Source organism: Chondrus crispus, genomic scaffold (genome assembly GCF_000350225.1).
Source record: "Chondrus crispus Stackhouse genomic scaffold, scaffold_272, whole genome shotgun sequence".
NCBI classification, from domain to species: Eukaryota; Rhodophyta; class Florideophyceae; order Gigartinales; family Gigartinaceae; genus Chondrus; species Chondrus crispus.
The window spans coordinates 34,944-54,636 of NW_005179152.1; the positions used below are offsets into that span (position 1 = coordinate 34,944).

A 19,693-nucleotide genomic window follows, 5' to 3' on the forward strand; every position below is an offset into this window, starting at 1 on the left:
GACGCACAACGCGGCAGTCGCACCAGCAAGACTTATCTTGTTATGGTACACTGCACTGCCCTGTACAATAGATAGAGATTACACAATCGTACAGTTATGCATCGTACCTCATACACTACAGTATATCCTCCCATCAGAAATAAACGAACTCACCTGTTTCCACGTGGGTGACGAGTTACATTAAGGTGACGTCGCTTGTTCACATCTTTTTTTTTGGACCAGTGCTTTTTTGTTCGATAACAATGCCAACAATTTCCCCGCCAACTAGACCATTCACTTCCATCCGAGCACATTTGCAAAGCAGCCCTGACCGACTACTCTTTGAGAGCATGCTGGACACCTTGTTTCTTGTGACACAGACTTTGAAGTCAATTCATTGAATTCTTCCTTTAAGCACATATTTTCTTGCCTTGCAACCTTGCCATGTCTGCGCGCAAATATTGTACCATGTGCGCAATAAAAACAAGTGATGCCCATATTAACTATTTTTGACACACGCAAAAAGACAGGTCTTATTAGACTGCACACTTTGCACAAAAAGGTCTCCAATGAAGGTCCTCTTCAAGCCGCAGCACCAGTGGCGACGTGCCAGTGGCACTCAGTTTTGAGAAAGCACATCCACCAGTTCTTCTCTCAATTGAATCGCCTGCGTACAACGAGGTCAAAATGTGCTTGTGCGGGAATGAGCAATGCACCCGGCTGGCAAGATCCCCTCATCTTCTGGAAGTCCAAAGTGATACGAGTGCTACATTCAATGAACATTTCTGACATGGGTACAGTACAGACTACATTTTGAGCCACAGTGCACTACGTTTCTGCACTCATGTTTGCCCATAGCTTCCCGCCCTCATCAATACTCTGTGGGGATGACAGCACCATCTCTCTTCACCCAAAGTTTCGCGGAATGCACTTTTAGGCTTTGGGCCATCTTTTCCAATACTGTACAAGGGTACAGTATTGCATCGTTCTCGAGATCCTCTTGATTTAGTACTGCACCACCATCGTCCAACCGTTCGTCACTCTCTTTCTGAAGAAGTTCGAATCAGTGTGCCAGTGACCCCGCTCTACGTTTCCGTATTTTATAGCACTGGTTAAAATTAATTACCCTCTAGCTAGGAAGAGCAAGACCGGGGAACGTGACACGAGTATTGGAATATGTATTCACACAATCACGGCCGCATTTGAAGCATGTAGCAGCACGCGGCACTGTTGATCCCTCTCTCCAAACACCTCTCGCGTATTTATACCAGGACAGATCTACTCGTACTGCTCTTCCTCTCCTTCCCCAGTCGTCGCAACTAGCCTGATGCGCGCAAGAGTTTCACGCTTTGCTTCTTGAACACAGCCATGAACAGCCTTGCCAAAGATGAAGAGTATGGGACAGAGAATTCCAAACAACTGCCCGAACGCAGGCGTTATCGTCCCTTTATTCACTACGAGACCTTTGTTTGGGTTGTCTATGGCACGTTCGCAATCTTGGCCATCGTTGACCGCTTTGTTTGGAATGTCTGGGCTCGAGAGACGTACAGAATCGGTACAGGTACAGCCGGGTCAGACTTTGTTGACGGTCTTAAAGATGGCCCTTGGTCTGTAAAGATGTATGATGCGGTTGCCAGAATCAGTGGAAGATTTGACATTGTTTCACTGAATTTACTCTTGTTCACCATGTCGCACACTACGTATGCCTGGTTGAGCCAAAGCTGGCTCGCAAGAAATGTTTTCGACATGAGAAACTACATGGCGGCAAACAGAAGACTGCACAAATGGAATGGCATTGGTATCGTCGTGGCCACCCTGCTTCATGTGTGGAGCATCGTCTTTCCCTGCATCACCCACGGTTGGAAAGCTCAAGTTGTGCTTGGTCACTTTGAATGGATTCTCAGCGAAAGAGGGCCCAAGGGTTTCAAGGACATCAACGTCGCAACCGAGACAATGAGTCTTCAGGGAGATGATGTTTTCCGTATTATCGAGATGACAATCTTGCTGGGTATCCTCCTGCCGCTAAGCATCAAATGGCTTTCAACCAGGTGGCATCTAGGAGTCCAGCTGCACAATGTCATTTCCACTCTGTATTTCGTCGATATCGTTCGCAGACATACCCATCCCCATTCATGGATCCTCAACACACCATTTTTCTTGTGGTGGGTGGCTGATCTCATAGCTGGGGTATACTGGAAACGCCAAAAGCCCGAAATCTCCCGCGTTCACCTCAGCCAGGACTACATGCTGTTATTCTGGAACCAACTCAAGAGAAGCACCACTGTCGGTCCGAAATACTTTTTGAAGTTGGAAGAGTCGTCGCGAACGGAGCGTGCGCACGTTTTCACTGGCTTTGAGAATCGCGCAAACCTCAACTTGATCGACGACAAGTGCTGGTCGGCATGCTTAATAGTACGAGTCTACCACAGCAAGCGGAGGCCGAGGCTCGGAAAGAAGGACAAATGTTCACACACTCAACGGGTAGCCGAGTCGACCGACCTTAATCTTTGGACGTGGGGACCGTTCTTGGGTGAGATGTCCGAAAAGATTCGGGTGGCCATGGAGTCTGGCCACCGACCGATTACCCTAGTCGCCGGCGGATCAGCAGCTGGGTATCTCATCGATGCCGTTCAGAAGCATGGGTTGGAGAACAATGAACTGTCGCTGACCTGCCTTTACACATGCCGCGATGAAGGACTTTTCCAATGGGTTACGCAGGTCTTTGCAGCACTGACCAAAGATGTAGCCAAGGAGAACGTTCGCATAGTCGTCGCATTGACTGATGGCGGTAACGCAGATGACGCAGAACTATCGGATATGGTTGAAAGTAGGGTCAAGGCCATTTCAGATATCACTGGTCGATCGTCCTCGTCTGACGAAGATAGTTCAAAATCATCTCTTAGCCTCCAGTATGGTCGGCTCAACTTTTTTAAGCAAATTCCACGGCGAAGTCTCGTCTACTTTCAGGGTTCTGGAGGGCTTCAAAATGCAGTATCCAAGGGATGCAAGAGCAATCGCTGTAGACTGATCGCCGGACCCGCATACGATCAGGACGAGAAGAAGAAGAAGAACTTGCTCGAAGCACTTCGACTAAACTGTTTTGACAGGAAGGGGCAGGTAGTGTAATTAGGTAGTTGATCAGACTCGATGAGTATATGATGTGAAACTTTTTGACATGTACAGTTTTTGCGCGACGGGTTTGAATACCTTCTATGTTTCCTCTAAAGACGTTTCTTCTCATTCTGGAAAACCTTTGTGTTCCCGGGCAAAACCTCGCTGCAATGTACTGGGTCTTTTGCCGCCTTGTCATTGCTACACTGAAGCCCTGCGAAATGCTTCAATTGTCTCCCGAAAATATCTCCCAAGCTCCAGAACAGGCTCATGCTTCATGAATGGGACCGAAATCCCAATTTCTAGTCCAGCGGTTAGCAAATGGGCTTTCGGTCTCACTGTTTTCGATACCGTTTAGTGGATGGTTCGCAGACAGCTGTTTGTCACAAAACATTCTAATCCGGTTCCCATATTGCCGGTTCCCACACTGTACGAGAGAGGTAACGCATTCTTCCAGTCGTTTTACTCCCATTCATACAGCGTTACGAGCACGACCGTGATCGAATGATTTCGCGGCAAGCATGCTGATACTACAAACATGGGGGATGGACGCAGAGCAGTAAGAATATTTGTCTCGTTTTTGCCCTTTCACAACGGCATGCAATGTGATAGTGTGTGCCGTACGGTACTTTCGCATGTTTAGAACGTGTCTTGATCTTAAGCTTTTGTTGTAGTGAAGGAGAAAGCTATGGTTGTGATACGATGTAAATATGGCCCATGTGCACTTCAGCATGCATCCTGTTCAGAGCAGTGGTCCTCAAAAGACGCGAACCAGCAATACATGGGCTATTAACGCTTAAACATGCTGTTGGACAGCGGTAGCACCCGAGATGTGTTGCCGTTTTACATAGATCATGCCAAATCATGCCCCTTTGAAGTGGATTGTGATTGCACAAGGCGCGGTATTTCTGTATTATTGGATCAGCGACGAGCTTTCCGGTGACACTCCTTTTCCATGTACGCCTGATACTCTGTCGCAGCAACATGATCTTGCTTTGATGTTTTTGAATGCGAGTTCACCAGCGTTATCATAACATAAATCTCTGCGAATTTTATTTCTTTTCACTTTTGATGGCGACGGCTTCTAATTTTCTTTGGTAGAGCGACTGCTTTTAATTTTGGCTTAATGTTGCAATCAGTAGGGGGACAAGGTCAAAATCTTTCGGTGTCAGGGGGGGACATATGATATTGTATCGATACAGTCCCCCTCCCAATCTCAGAATGACCCTTTAATTTTTTTGTGAGTTTAGAACCGAACAGAAAGCCCTCAGCGCAATGTTTCTATGCTACTGTTCGGGTCCCTCCACAGCACAGCGCCTACGTGCCCAGTGTACTGGGACGTAGGGTACAGTTCTACACCTCAGCTCTCCCTCTCTGGTTCTAAGAAAGGATCAACTACAGTAATGCGTTGCCAGTGTCCTCTAGCTAGTGACGTAGAAGATACTGCGGGTTGGTTTCGGTACAATCTGACCCATTGTCGATGGCCATCTAACATGCTACAGTATTGATTTTCTTCAATTTAGCAGAATTGAAGTCGACCACGTCACACAATCTGGAACGCCCTGAGACTGCATCTGTACATGCAATGCAGCTTGAAGAGGTTCTCGTGGGGCAACTCTTAACGAAATAAATGCACAACTTCAACAAGGCAACGCAGATTGTACTATATTCACACTACAGTGCCAAAGCGCTGTACAGTACAGCGTGCCATCCAGTGGTGGATCCAATCCACACAGATGTGTGAAGCATGTCGGGGCCCTGAAGGTCAGTAGTACAGTACCCTTTGGGACTGTACTTTATATCACGGGCAGCGGACGTCAGTCAGATGCCGTCGGGCGGTGTGACAGCAGTCTGTACACAAAGCATGGATGAAACTGAGCTGAGGCCAACACAATCCACAAGTTGACAACGGCATTTTGAAATCTCCTGCTTCGATGCCACGGCTCGCAGACGCTCATCGAGTCATCTGGATAACAGTAGAGTCGATCAAGTGTGTAGCTTTGAACGTGTCTCTCTAGTGTGTTGTGTCTATCCGACCGGGGCTTGTTCTCATATGAGGACAGCTCTATTTTTGCAGATACAGTAATCTCTCTTTAGAAGAATGAGGACGGGAAAGGACATTATTATTCATGTAAAGAGAATATTCTTATGGCGGCAGTTATGATGCTTGTCCAGCAAGGTTACTGGCCCCTGAAAAGAAGGAATCAATTCTCGTTTGCTTCTGTCTGCGTTTGCACTTTGGCAGCTGAGAGATCTCTTTTGATGCACCGAAGGTAGCGTAGTACAGCCAAATTCGGAACATCCGTCTGACCATTATAGTATAATGGTATAATGATTATACCAACCAGATCTCGGACGGGTTCTCGCATGAGGTTTTTTTTCTCACGCAGTGAGAATTGTACTAAAGCTGTACGGTATGTATGTTCCTCACGGCGTCATCGTGTTGTCACGTATTGGCTCTTGGCTCACAACTGTCAAACCATTACAGTGACCCGATCTTTAATAATTCCGTTGCTTTTGTTGGTTGATCGTCCGTGCTCTCAGCGACAGCTTTCGGCTGCTCGTGTCGCGGCATGATGATGTACTCCAACGAGGCCCTTATCGCCGCCGTCGCACACCATCCGTACACACCTGCAGTCTTCGTTGTTGTACCACATGCTACTGTACAGTGCCAATCTGGTTCTTTGGTGCCAAGTCTTGCACTCGACCAGCGACGTAGGGAGTTGGGAGGTCAAGGGGGAACCAATTAAATGCGAGACAGTTTGGTCACCGTTATTTGCTACGTCGCTGCGTAGCCTCTCTGACGAAGTTCACGATCCTATCCCGCTTGCCTCTGTCAGCCGCCTCCCCCACTATAGCTCGGTCTACCGTATGACTGATGGCTCCAGCCGGTGTCCAACGACAGCTTTTTCTGCTTCTCCCAGGCTCTACTTAATGCACCGCACTATAACAAAGTTAGATAGCAGAGACCACCGAGTTGCATTTGAGAGACTGCACAAGAATGCCTCATTAAAACCACAACTCGTGCTCGTGGAAGGCAACAATGTGATTCTGAGAGGACGAAGAACACACCGTCCCGATGAGAAGGCCAATCAAAAATACAACAATGTACAAGGTTGGGTGCCACCTGTCACACTTGTGTTTAAAAAGACATGCATGCCCACCCACAAAAAGGCAGCACTTACGTATGTAACGTTAGCCATCGCGCGGCAACAATGACATTTAGAGAAACCATCATATTTTGCCCACACCATCGGGCCGAAAGTGTTGAAAGCTGAGCAAAAACGCCCCCGGATGTTATAAAGCGAATCGGTCCACATTGCCCCTTGCGCCCGACCCTGTACCGTCCCATGCCGCCGCCACAGGCACATCGGCCTTCTGTACCACCTGGCGCCTTTTCCAGCGGGGCATTACCATAGACGGGTACCTCCGACTACGTACCGTACGTGCAGACTTTTTCATATACTGTACAGTACCCTTGGGTAGCGCACGGCTAATTAAATTCATCATGCACTCCTTGCACCTGGCAACCAACATGTAAAAAGCCACGCCGTCCGCCCCTTGCGTCTGCTTGCGCACGGGATCGCAAAGTTCTGAACAGAGAAACTCACGTCATAGAAAGGTTTTCAGTTAAAAACCGCGGTGATGTTGGCCACTGCTTGATGCGTCATCCCTGAAGAAACTGAACGTTTCTATGTGATGATGAGTGCTCCCCCTCGGCAAGCCTTCCCGACTATCCTGTGTGAAAGGGCAAATTCAATAATTCAGGCAATTCCAGGAATTCCTTGTTCTGTCTGGTTTGAAAGTCGCGAGAGCCGGTTGGACGGAATTCACGTCTCAGAAAGTAGGGTACTCGGAAATGGCATTGCTGCCAGAAGACCATCCCGAACTGTCTTTTCGTTCACCATTTCTGCTTTTTTAAAAATAATTGCAGCAAATGCGACGATGTTTTAAACAACCTCCTGTGGGAATGGAAACTCTGCAATCCCAACAAGTACTGCAGCCACCACCCCGTTTGCGTTGAAGAGCACTCGGTTCTCGCGTTGAGGTTGAAGTGTACGAGGATGGCCTACGATACATCAGTGGCCAAAAATGCTCTCTCGCTTCACAGAAAATCCCTGGCACCAAATCTTACTAACGCTCAAGTTTATTGCAGCTTGGTTATAGATCGGAAAGGATCCATTCCACTCTCTAGACTCATTTTCCTATTGGTGCAGGGCACCTAGTACTGTATACGCAGATTCAACTTTTCTTCGCTCTCTTTCCTAGCCGCTGAAAACATTGTGTGATGTTATTGCTCCAAGTGTAACTACAACTCTCATTTTTATTTCCACTACCTCCACTAAAGAACATACACCATAGACCCAAACTATATGGAAATGAATATAAGACATGTACCAGGTGAAACGTGACGAAAACATTGGCGTACTGTACATTACTTTATTGAAAGTCTCGAATGTACAGTAGACCACAAAAAGCATTGCTACCTCGATGTCAAGCTTCGGGTAAAATTAATGAATATCTCTATGAATGCTTCACTCTTCAAATGCGATGATGCACCACCGGAAGGTCTCATACTAACCTGGTATTCTTTGCCGCATGATGGAAATACATGTCGCACAACACCTCAATTGTTAACCGAGCTCATGTCCATCACAGAAACCCCGCTTCGTTTCTTCCAGCAGTTACAACAATGAAGCTGAGGCCGGCAACGAGGGAAAACGGAACTTTTTGAATGGAGGACTAGGAGAATCCACTGTGCATTTCTACACTTTCCTCGGCGAGCTGTTGTGCTTGTACATATTCCCTTTCGTGCGGAGGGTAGGCTCAGCGTCAACAAATGGTCACAATTTGGGCAGCTTTCTTCGCAGTGGACTTGTGGGGAGCAATACTTGGTGGGCTTCTTGATAATGCTTTCGATCCCATACGTTCTTGATAGACAGAAGAAAGAGATTGCTTTCAGTGACGAAGCTTAATGGAATGAAATCCTTCTCCGTATGTTACGCTGATGGTTGTTTGTTGGGACGATCGAGTAATTCAGGTTTGTTCCAAGCTGATAGCAGCTATTAAATGATCGGAAGAAAAAGACGTATCAACAATTGTTATTTCTTACAAATCGTGGAGGATGTACATTCACTATGCATCGATGAATTGCGAGAGATTTCGGAACAGAGAAGTTCTAATTGCATCTTTTCATATAGAAAGTTAATGTTGACCTAGCAACTATCCAAAAGAACCTTGTGATCGGCAGAGTGGTTCTTGCTGAATTAATCTATCTCAGGATTCGCATGGAGATAAAACGCCTTCTATTCTGCCTTTTACACCCCCATGACGGGAAGAGAAACTCTTTCTCAGAACAAGAGCCTTCTTCTTCCAAATATTAATATTCTAGAGAACGTTTGGATCTCTCTGTTAATGGGACTTATCTCAAGTTTAAAGGCATAAGCATTTGTAGCATGTTAACAAGGACGGTGAATGAGTCTCGTGACTCCTCTAAACCAGTTGTCTGGCACAGACAGAAAGCCAAACCAGATACTGGATCGAGCCAACACGCAATGCTGTATTACTCGACCAAAAGCGCATACTGTATGCACAACGCTGCGCGACAGGCGTCTTGTCCGCGACGAGGGAAGGTGACTTGAATTTGTGCTCGGTGCTGCCATGGGAGAGTGTAAAAGGAGCTCAAATCGACTAATAAAAAACGTCATAATTTAGGACAATGACGGGTAGTGTTGTGACACACACGATGAGACTTGGTTTCACGTTGGTGTGGCAAAACATTTAGATATTGCAATACGTTTGTTTCACGGTGCTGAGCATCCACCGCATTTGCGTCCTCTGGTCAGTGCAAACATCATGTCAACAGAATCTGAAAATCAGTGATACCACCATATTTCAGAGTTCAGAAGGGGCCGTGGCATGGTGCCTACTATATGGTCGGAACTTGACTGCCCGTCTTTGTGGGGCGGGGTTTGACTTCTATTGTGAGAGAGGAGAAAAGGACCACGTGCTAGTGTGTAGACGAGATCTTGTCTCAGGATGGGTACTTAAAATCCTTCAAGATGTGCTTGTGCTATGTTTTACAGGATAAAAATTGAAACGAATGACCCGTTTAGAGCATCTGGCTGGTCTGCACTTTGGAAGGTCCTTCATCCATGTGCTGTGAAATGGCCCTGAACTACTTAATGCTAATGCCCAGACCTTGTGCTGAGCTATCTCTATACAAATAGCTCGCTCAGCTCCAAGTTGCACGTCATGGTCCTCTACCCTAGTAGAATAGAGAGCTGTAAACCCCAAAGAAAGCTGAGAGTACAAAAGACCGAGCGGAAAAGAAACCACGTTCGAAAATGTTTTCATTGTCCAGTTTTCGGACTGTTCTCCCACAATAGGAGATCAGTGCTAGACGTTAATAAAAAACACCACCACTATTCGGACTAATTGGCACGGGGACTACTGAGGCGATCGCAATCTCCGTGCGTTGGAATCTCAAATACAATACAAGTGCGGTCTGCCAGCGTCATCACGCTTAGCTGCTGCTGAGCAACAATATTTTTTGACATTTGGTATATTTCAGGGTTTACGCCTGGAGAGAATTCTGCAATTGTTGTGAGAAATTGCTCATAACCGTTGCAGATTTCTGTATCGAAATTTTAATTGTGAAAAATTATAGACGAATTTACGCTAATAAAATTGTGAGTCAAGTTGTGAGTATTATTATCTAAAGCCCTTCTGTAATCGTACTCGATCCGATTGTCCATACTGTACGCAAATCCACTACCATGACCAGTGGGAGGCAGCGCGAATACACGCAGGTGTCGTGCTGTAGGTGCTTTATCTTCGTTTTTCTTAGAAAGATAATCAGAGAGCTGCTCTTCTGTCTTTATCATGGACGGGCGTGACCTAAAAGTAATGGACGTAGTTGGCCTAGGAAGTAAAACCACCCTATGTTTTAGGAGTACACTACAAGAATGTATGCGAGCGAGGTCCACCAAAAAAGTTGAGCAGCCTTGTTTCCCATCTTAGCTACTACCCTTAATCCCCTAAGGGTTGTGCGGGGGAGATTTGGGGTACTGTACAGGGTACTGTGCAGGGTACTGTACAGGGTACAGTACTCAGGAGTGGCCCCAGGACCAAAGCCTTCAAAAAGGTGATTTTGTTGGTTCGCGTGTACGCCAGGTGTACACGTGGACAATGTCCCTCTGAAGGGCGGCGGTCCTGTGGCGTGGAAGATGATGGCGGCCCCTCTATAAGAGGAAGGGGCGCGCCGCGACACACCGCAATGGGGAACAACGACGCCCGGACCGACTCCCCTCTTGAAATAAACATCTCGCTTTTCTCTCTCTCCCCTACGCGCGCAGCCCCCCTTTTTAGCTGTCAACATGGTACTCTTGTGGAGGGGTGGCAAAGAAGACGGCTCCCTGCCACAGTTTGACGGGTCGAAGCCTGCCGACGTCCACAAGTTCTTCTTCGTGTTCGAAAATGTTGCCACCTCTGGCAAGTCGGACGAAAAAAGGGCATCTGAACTCCTTCGCTACCTGGAGGGAGATGCATTCGACTTCTTTTATCAAGCCTTTGTCAAGAACGGAGATATCAGTGCAGATGACTCCAACTACCAGAAGGTCAAGAAGGCCTTGGTGGAGCGGTTCCCCCCGGTTGAATCACCTGAAGATGTGATTCGGGATGCGATAGCCGCTCGCCTTTCTTTCGGGGATCTCAGTGGGTCCCTTCGAAACTCAGACCGTCTCTACGAGAAGGCGGGATTCAACGACGAAGCGAAGTTCGGACTGCTTCGCAACGCCGTGATGGAACATCTCGAGTTGACCCAGTTTGCCATCTATCGAGGTGCGAAGACCTACAAGGCCCTATTCGGTGCAATCATGGACTTCTGGTCTGGTCGCTGCGCCTTTCAGGCGGCGGCGAACTCCTTGAGCAATTCGCGCTACCAGGGGTCATAGAGCTCGCAAGTTATGTATGAGCCGAGAGAGCAAGGTGGGTCAAAAAAGTGTCATGATGCGTTTAAAAGCTCCCTTGTCTCCACTCGAGACGAAGGTTGACGCTTTAGCTGATGGACTAGCCGATATTTCCCTTATTATCAAGAAGAATCAGTCGAGGGATGACGTAACAGCATTCCGCCCCGCTCACGATCGTACTTGTTCTTATTGCAAACGACCGGGTCATGGCGCTAATAGATGCGATGCGAATCCGCATAGGGACACGAAATGCCCTCGCTGCGGAAAATTTGGTCATTCAGAGACAAGCTGTTGGGCTAGAATTGGTCCACAGAGGGGAGGTTGCAGTGCCTACCCTCCTAAGAAGACCCAGACGGATATTGCCGTGTCGGGTACACGGACGGGCTCCGCAGGAAACCAGGTGAGTGTTGTGACGCACGAAGACCTCCCTCCTAACGACAAGTTAGTGGCATCAGTCAAGAGAAACGCCGATGGAGAGCCGGTGGCCAAGACGCGAAAGGATGGTGGCGGCGAGCCAATCTCGTCCCTTCTCAACCCGCGTAAGTACTGGACTCCGAACCACATGAGGAAACCTCGTAAGCCCGGCTGTCGAACAAGAAAGAAGAGAACAAGTAAGAAGAACGCCGTCCAACAGCACTCGGGGAAGTACGATGTGGTTTCTTCCCTCGCGAACGCCCCCTCTGGTTTGACATTCGGTCAACTGATTCGAGGAGATGGCGACGAGGCCAAGAAAGAGATCCGTCGTTTGTTCAACAGTCGCCCTAGACGCCCCGTAGCTGCTTCGATCGGTACTTTGCCGAAACGTCTGAAAGTAGTTTCGGTACAAGTCTACGGGACACAAATGAGAGCGTTGTTAGACTCAGGAGCTATCCCTAATGTTATGAATGCGTCTGTGGCATCGAAGCTCTCTCTGTCTCCAAAGGCGACCTCGACGAAGATTACGGTCGCCAATGGACAAAAGACAACCTGCTTAGGTTCCATTGAGGAAGTTCCTGTCACGTTCAATGGCGCTGTTACTTCACTCAACTTCTTGGTTGTTGAAGGATCCCCAGTTGATATCTTAATCGGGTATCCAACTCTCGAAGAACTTCAAGCCTGCATCGATCTAGTGTCTAGGTGACAAATGACCTCATATGAGGTCACTTTTCAACTTATTTTTCTCGACTTGTGCTAGCTCAACAAGATGGAAAAAAGAGACTCTCGACACGGCAGTTGACTTCTGCGTTGTGGAAGGGTGGAGTTTGGTGAGATCTGCACGTCTTCTCCAGCCATTTTTAAAATGCCCAAAAAGGAGCCTTTTTTGACCAATCTCAAAACGTTTTATGTTGATATCTTCGAAACCAAAACGCCTGTTTAAAAAGTCAACTCATCATTGATAGTTCATTAGATTCTTAGTCTCTCTGTGCATTGACAACCGCCATCCCAATGTTTTGCAAGATGTTATTGCCGAGCGCGTATACGTTAAAGAAATGGTGTCCAAACTGAATGTTTTAAAGTTTCGATTTAATTTATATATTTTTGCAAAAAAAAAGCTGGCCTCATATGAGGTCAAATTGCTTGTCGTCTAGACACTAGGTCACCAGTCTGTTAGAATGTTGATCGGAAACAAAACCGTGAAAATGAGTCTGGAGTTTGATCAAGTAAGTCCTATCGTCGCGGATTCGGAGACTGATAGTGAGGACTTCACTTCTGATGTCGAGTCGTTCGCCTCAGAAAACTCGTCGGAAGAAGAGACTTATGTTGTCGCCATCCTCGGCGATGAACCTTTCGAGCTAGACTTTAACTCTGGACGGAGCGATCGGAGAAGATGAGGAAGTAGAATCACCTGATTCGAATGTCATCAACAAGGCCGTGAAAATGCTTCGGGAAAAACTTGTGCATCTTGACAATGAAGCTCAAGTAGTCATCGAGACCGCCCTGATGGGTAAGAGTATCGTTGCTACATCCCTTGACGACCTTCGGCCTGCTGAAGTCCCAATCAAGCACCATTTCGAGTTAGATGATACTAATCCAATCTATCACTCGGCGAGGAGAATGGCTCCCTTGCATAAGGAAATCGTTCGGAAAGAGCTGGACAAAATGCTGGAAGCAGGAATCATCACGCTTTCCAGCGCCGCATGGTCCTTTCCGGTCGTCATCGTATCCAAAAAAGATGGGAATCCACGCTTCTGTGTTGATTACCGTTCTCTGAACCAGAAGATGAAAGCAGACAGATGGCCTTTGCCGAAAATGGAAGAGATATTTGATGACTTGGAAGGAAGTGCGTACTTCGCTTTTCTGGATTTGTTCAGTGATTACTGGCAAATTCGGATGGCACGACAATGCAAAGAAATGACTACTTTCGTCTGTCGCTACGGGACGTATAAGTTTGAAGTCATGCCCATTGGATTGATGAATGCGCCTTCGACATTTCAGAGAATGATGGATACAATCTTTCGCGGAGTGCGGTTTGTGCGTGTGTACCTCGATGACGTTGTGGTGTTCTCTAAGACTATAGAAGAACATCTTCGGCACCTGCAGCATGTATTTGATGTGCTTGAAGAGGCTGGTCTTAAGCTTAAGCTGACAAAGTGTAGCTTCGCCCAGGCGAAGATCAAGTTGCTCGGTCATGTTGTCGACAAAGGCGGGATTGCCGTTGACCCGAGCAAGGTCGAAGTAATTCGGAATGCACCGATCCCGACCACTACGACTGAACTTAGGAGCTTTCTCGGGTTGGCAAGCTACTACCGTCGTTTCATCTGCAAGTTTGTGGACATTGCTGCGGTACTCCATGCGGCTACATCCGGAAACGGCAGATTGAAATGGACCGGAGAAATGCAAGAAGCCTTTGATGAACTACGCATAAAGTTAACTTGTCCGCCAGTCTTGGCTTACCCAGACTTCGACAAGCCCTTCGTCGTTGAGACGGATGCGTCATCGGTCTCCGTCGGGGCTGTGTTGGCTCAAAAGAAGGAAGATGGGAAAATACACCCCATCCAGTACGCAAGCCGTACTATGAATACATCTGAGCGCAAGTACTCTGCTTGTGAGCGTGAGGCGCTTGCGGTCATCTTTGCTTTGAAGAAATTCGTGTTTACGTGCTTTCGTCTACACCTTTCAAGTTGATTACTGATCACCAGGCTCTTAGTTACGCCTTTCGCAAGAAAGACATCCACGGTCGTTTGGCTCGTTGGCTAGACTTCTTAGCCGAGTAGGACTTCACCGTGGAATATCGTCGTGTATCCGCAAACGGCAGCTGGAATGCATAGATCAGTCCGATCTTGATAGGGAGTAGCGCCAAGGTTGTGGAGATGGAAAGAAGACGCCAAAGAGCTCTCTGTTCGGGCACCGGAAGTGGACATTGCCAACCAGCGCCCAGGATGCTTCTGGCACCACTCATCAATGAGAAGGTATGCTGACAAGTGGTCTCTGCCGTTGGTGTAGAACTTGTCGTTCTGGATCGGGTGGCCAGAAGATTTGTTCCCGCCACAGACTTGTAGGGTATAAAGCAGGATGGCGTGCTTCGACTTGTCGCGTGCGTCGATGGCGACGTACTTATTTGCGAGTCTATCATAGCAGATGGCCTCAATATTCCAAGTTTCATCCTCCACGTGATCATAAGCACGCTCATCGTCAATCGATTCAGTCAACCCGACTCGGGAAAACTCATCTACCGAGACCCCGTGCTTTCCTCGCGCACTTATGTGGACGAGAACATGTCGACCGAAAAGGCGGAGCATTTCGGTCGAATCCAAGTCATACCTTGTCAGCCTCGTTCCAACCCATACATGGTACGGAAAACGAGGCGAAGCTTCTTCATTCTTCGACACCTTCATTACGTCCGTTTTTTGCGACAATAGCCACATTATTCTCTCACGAGCGTTGAGCTCTTCAACGGATACTCTCGCAGCCTTCGACGCGAGCTGTTTACGAGGCGCCTTGCCGCCAGTACTGCGGCGCGCCGTCTGCTTGGTTTTCGCCATCCTCGTTAGATCAGGTTTCTTGCAAGGGGCAGACTCGACGACTAAAACCTCACCTGAGTACTGCCAAACAAGCAATCAGCTATCTCTAAAACTGGAGGCAACTAGGACCTGACGCGGTGTCAGGTTCTTCAAGAAAAACGCAGGAATACCGAAGTTAGTTGTGTGAAAATTAGAGAAGGTGGGTAGGTTAATGATAGAAGTGGAAGCTTACAGTGATGATGAGCGGCACACGTGTATACGTGGAGCGATTGGGGGAAGGTTGTCGATGGTGACACTAAATTGTGTCAATTGGATCGTCAAGGTCGAGCACCGGTTTCCTGACTCAAGCCGAGCACCAGGGGCAAACTTTGCCCCCTGTCCTTTAAGGACCGGCCATCGGTCAGTATATATGTTGCCCCTGCCCGCGTTTGGGGCTAAGGAGGGGTCGTGTGGGGGAGATTTGAGGTACTGTACAGGGTACAGTACCCAGGAGTGGCCCCAGGACCAAAGCCTTCAAAAAGGTGATTTTGTTGGTTCGCGTGTAGGCCAGGTGTACACGTGGACAATCTCCCTTTGAAGGGCGGCGGTCCTGTGGAGTGGAAGATGATGGGGGCCCCTCTATAAGAGGAAGGGGCGCGCCGCGACACACCGCAATGGGGGGAACGACAACGACGCCCGGACCAACCCCTTTCTTGAAATAAACATCTCGCTTTTCTCTCTCCCCTACGCGCCCAGCCCCCCTTTTTAGCTGTCAACAGGTAGCTTGGATTCAATTTTCGTCAGGATGCGTGTACTACACGCATCCTGACGAAAATCCGATCCCGGCTGCCACGTGTTCACTGCCCTGTCACTGTCACCGGTCACACCACACTTGCCTCAAAAGCCTCATACTTCATCATCAGAAATCAAGGTGTCACGCGTGATGTCACGCCCGCAGAGGGCCTCGGGAGCGCGACCCGCAACTCTCCCACGCGGCCATGAGAGACCTGCAGTGGTGGGGACGACTCTCCTTCAACCCGCACATCGGGCGGGCGATTTGGCCGGAGCCAGACGCGTGCCTCTTCACAGATGCAAGCATGTCCGGGTGGGGAGCGGCCTGGCAAGGAGCAGTACCGGCCTCCGGTTTATTCACCGAAGCGGACGAGAGCGCTCACATCAACGAGCTGTAGTTGAGCGCCGCTCTCCTCGCCCTGGAGAAGTTCTTGCCCTTTGCGAGGCGGCGCCACGTGCTCCTGGTGACGGACGCGCTCGTAACCGCGCACGTGGTGCGCAACTACACCAGCCGCTCGCCGCGTCTTCTCGCCAAGTTGCGCCTTTTACGCAACCTCTGCGAGGCCAACGGCATCTCTCTTTCTACCCGGCACCTCCCCTCGGTTCTAAACTGCTGGGCAGACCCCCTCTCCCGCCGGCGGGACAGTTTCGCTTGGCATCTACCGCCGGACGCCGAGCTACTTCTGGAAAGGCGTTTCGCGTTGCCCCTCTATTTGGTCGATGGAAATGCGCTGCCCGGTCGCATGCCTTCTCCTCATTCAGTTCCAGTCGTCGTGCCGCGCCCCGCTCTGCTGGGTGTGTGGGCGCGCTTCCTCCGTACGCAATCAGGAGTGCTCGTCGCCCCATGCTGGCCCAAGCAGCAGTGGTACCAGAGCGCGGTTGCCGTCGTGCGTCCGACTCCGCTCCTGGCGAGCGTGACGCCGCCTTGGGAGAGCGTCGCGTTCGCTTTCAAGCCCCCGCCCGCCGTCGATGGCAGGAGGAAGGCACAGTCGCGGCTGTGCGGCTACTAGGACTCTGGGCGGGTGCCACACACGCGGCGCACCTGCTCGGCCGCAACCTTTCCGCCAATTCCCAAAGCGCCTACCAGCATCATGGGGAGGCGTTTACTGCTTTCGGAGACGGCGATGGGGTCTCTGCGCTCCCTGCCACCCCTGTCACTGTGGCGTGCTATCTCGGACATCTTTATGGCAAGGGCACAGTGCGGGGCGGCTCCATCCGACCGTACTTCGCGGCCATAGGCTCGCAACACCGCCGCTATGGCTACCAAGACCCACCCAAAGATCCTCTTGTCTGCGCTACTCGCCAGGGGTACCTGTCGAACAACGCGGCCCGCTCTGGTGGTCCCCCGAAGCGCTCCGCACCTCTCCCGGCGGACTGTGCGCTACGCGCGATGACGCTGGCGCTAGAGACCTCCCACGTTCGCCTTCTACAGGAGTGGGGAATGGTAGCCCTCGGATTTTTAATCTGCTGTCGGCCGACAAGCATACGCCTACTTCGTCGGCGGGACGTTGAGTTCAGCTCTGGAGAAGTGACTGTGCAGATGGTCCACTTCAAGTTTTCGGAACAGGGCTAATCGCCGCGCATCGCCCTACGCATCCCCGTCTCTTCCTCTGCTGACCGCTTCTACTAGCTTCTCTTCAAGCTCGTTGCCGCTGCCCCGTCGCCAAGCTCCTACCTGTTCCCAAGGTACCCGCACAAACGCGCTCCACTCACCGCCGCTACGCTGCAGGCCTCCCTCGACGCCCTCGTCGCGAGCATCCGACCCCCGCGGGCACCTGCTCCACCGCCCGCTCGCTTCGCAGCCGCGGGATATCCGCCGCCTATGCCGCGAGGGTGCGGCTGGAGACCATCATGCGGATCTCCAACCACAGCTCGTCTGAGGTGGTGCATAAGCATTACCTAGACACATTAATGCCGGTTACACCGGCGGCACGGTTCTTTTTTGGGCGCTTTGCGCCCCCTGCTGCCCTTCAGTGACGTCCCGTGACCTGCGTCACTGGTACGTCACGGGCAGTCTCGCCTACTTGGCAAATCGACTCTGCGCGGGACCTATATTACGGATATGTATCATTTGATCACAGTGTAATGCCCCTCACCGCCGCTCTCGCTGACACCACGGTGACAGGTCACCGACGACACCCGCGTGACTTCTAGTCTCACGCGCCCGCCGTCGCTTCTCGTAGTTTATCAAGGGGGGGTGGCAGTGCTGGTCAACGACGAGGCCCTTCGGCAGTCATCCGTTTCTCAGCACCCGCCCTCCCGCTCCTCGCGGCGTTGGCGCGCCGTTTTCTGCCAATGTAGTGCAATACGCACCTGAAAAGGGGGGTGAAAAGAAAGGAAAATATTTGGATATGAAAAGTAGTCCGGGTTGGGGGACACACGTGTGAATAATTGCACAGTTTTAATTTTTAATTATTTTATTTTATTTAGTTAATTAGTTGGCATTAATTTTGCTGACACTAGATTAGATCTAGGATCTAGCGCCGCGAGCTACTGTAGTGGCTCCGGCGGGGCGATATATACCTTAGCCCTCTGACCACCAAGTCAGTAATGGTAACCCAAGTTGCCAGAGTTGAATATCGCCTTGGTCGAAGTCCGTCTTTCCCAATACGCTCCCTTTTACCACAGATTACGTTATCCTTTTCGCTCGGGGGTTCCCCTTTCTTTTTCCTTTATTTCCCTATTCTTTTTTATCTCTACCTCTATATTTCCCTTAATTGTGTTGGTTCCACTGGAGTTGGTTGCGACCGATCCGGTGTAGGTGTTTTAGCCATCGGGCAGCACGTTGTGTAGCGCTGCTACTGTTTCAAGTTCCGTCGGAAGGCTGTTGTAACGACGCCTCCGTCGAAGGTCTTACTGTATAAGACAGAGTTGGTACCGCCTACCGCGATCGCAATCGCGCTGGTAAGGGTGTTTTAGCCATCGGGCAACACGTCGGTAGTAGCGTTGCTACACGGTTACGATCCCGTCGGGTAGTGCTGAACAAGCCCCCGTCGAAGACCTTGAATTACACACAAGGTGCTGAAGACGCTCGTCGAGCATTGGCTTTACAACCCAGCGAACCGCGGTTACATCCTCGTAGACAAGCCCAACCCGCACTCGTCGAGCGCTCAAGTCTTCACAAGTCTCTACCACCATTATCCTCCCGGGCTGGGCATCTTTCCTTAACCTTCCCCCCCGTCGGAGTTGAGCTACCGTAGGCCGCAAGCCCATACAAGGGGAAAGGGAGTCTCGAACGCTCCGTAGCGCGTGCCATCGGCAGTGGTTGTTGCTGTTGTTGTTTTTCTTCTTTTGTTGGACCGTCGGACTGCAGTCGCGGCCTGCCAGGCACGTTGCACTACAAAAGTGGTCTCCCGACCTAGAATTGTCTACAGCAAACCCGACCTAGAATTGTGTCGACGACAGCCTCGGTCTGGAGTTGCACTACAAAAGTGGTCTGGGTAGCGGAGTCTCTCTTTTATTTTTTGTTTGTAACTTTTTTTGTGTAGGTTCGCTCGTACGAGCGATGTCGACAAGCGCACCCGGGGACGCCGGTCCCGGGGCGAGTAGGAGCGGATCGGCAAGGGCGTCGAGGATCCCGCGAGGTCCTCGCACCCGAAGCCAGGCCAATACGGCCACGGATCCCGAAGGTCAAGAATTCCCGACGGGGATTGACGCCGACAAGGATAATCTATCCTACAGGTTCGAGAAGATGGGCGAGGAAATTCGCCAAGAGATGACGAAAAATCTCGAGGCTGAATTAGCCCTCGTCCGGAAGCAACTGGAGTTGCAAGCATCCGAGTTCCACACCGTTTTAGGAGAGCTGTCGGCTCGAGTGGATCTCATCGAGAAGGAGCGAGGTGAGGCGACCGACGGTCTGGAGCCGGAGGTCCTAGCTTCGTTGAAAATTTCAGTCAAGGACGCAAGGCGCGACGCGAATCA

General features: G+C 50.0%; 2 protein-coding genes across 2 annotated transcripts; one reads left to right on the top strand and one right to left on the bottom strand.

Annotated features, from left to right (window-relative positions):
- The first annotated feature begins 2,223 nt into the window (after positions 1-2,223).
- On the top strand, positions 2,224-3,105 carry CHC_T00005207001 (hypothetical protein). Its single transcript, XM_005716543.1, has one exon. It carries the CDS (start codon positions 2,224-2,226, stop codon positions 3,103-3,105), a length of 882 nt encoding a protein of 293 aa, XP_005716600.1.
- An 11,137-nt stretch (positions 3,106-14,242) lies between these two features.
- On the bottom strand, positions 14,243-15,022 carry CHC_T00005208001 (hypothetical protein). Its single transcript, XM_005716544.1, has one exon. The coding sequence runs from the start codon at positions 15,020-15,022 to the stop codon at positions 14,243-14,245; it is 780 nt and encodes a 259-aa protein (XP_005716601.1).
- Between the last annotated feature and the right edge of the window lie 4,671 nt (positions 15,023-19,693).

Excerpts from the sequence above, each read along its gene's own strand:
- CHC_T00005207001 (XM_005716543.1), top strand. The coding sequence starts at position 2,224 with ATGCTGTTATTCTGGAACCAACTCAAGAGAAGCACCACTGTCGGTCCG.
- CHC_T00005208001 (XM_005716544.1), bottom strand. The coding sequence starts at position 15,022 with ATGGCGAAAACCAAGCAGACGGCGCGCCGCAGTACTGGCGGCAAGGCG.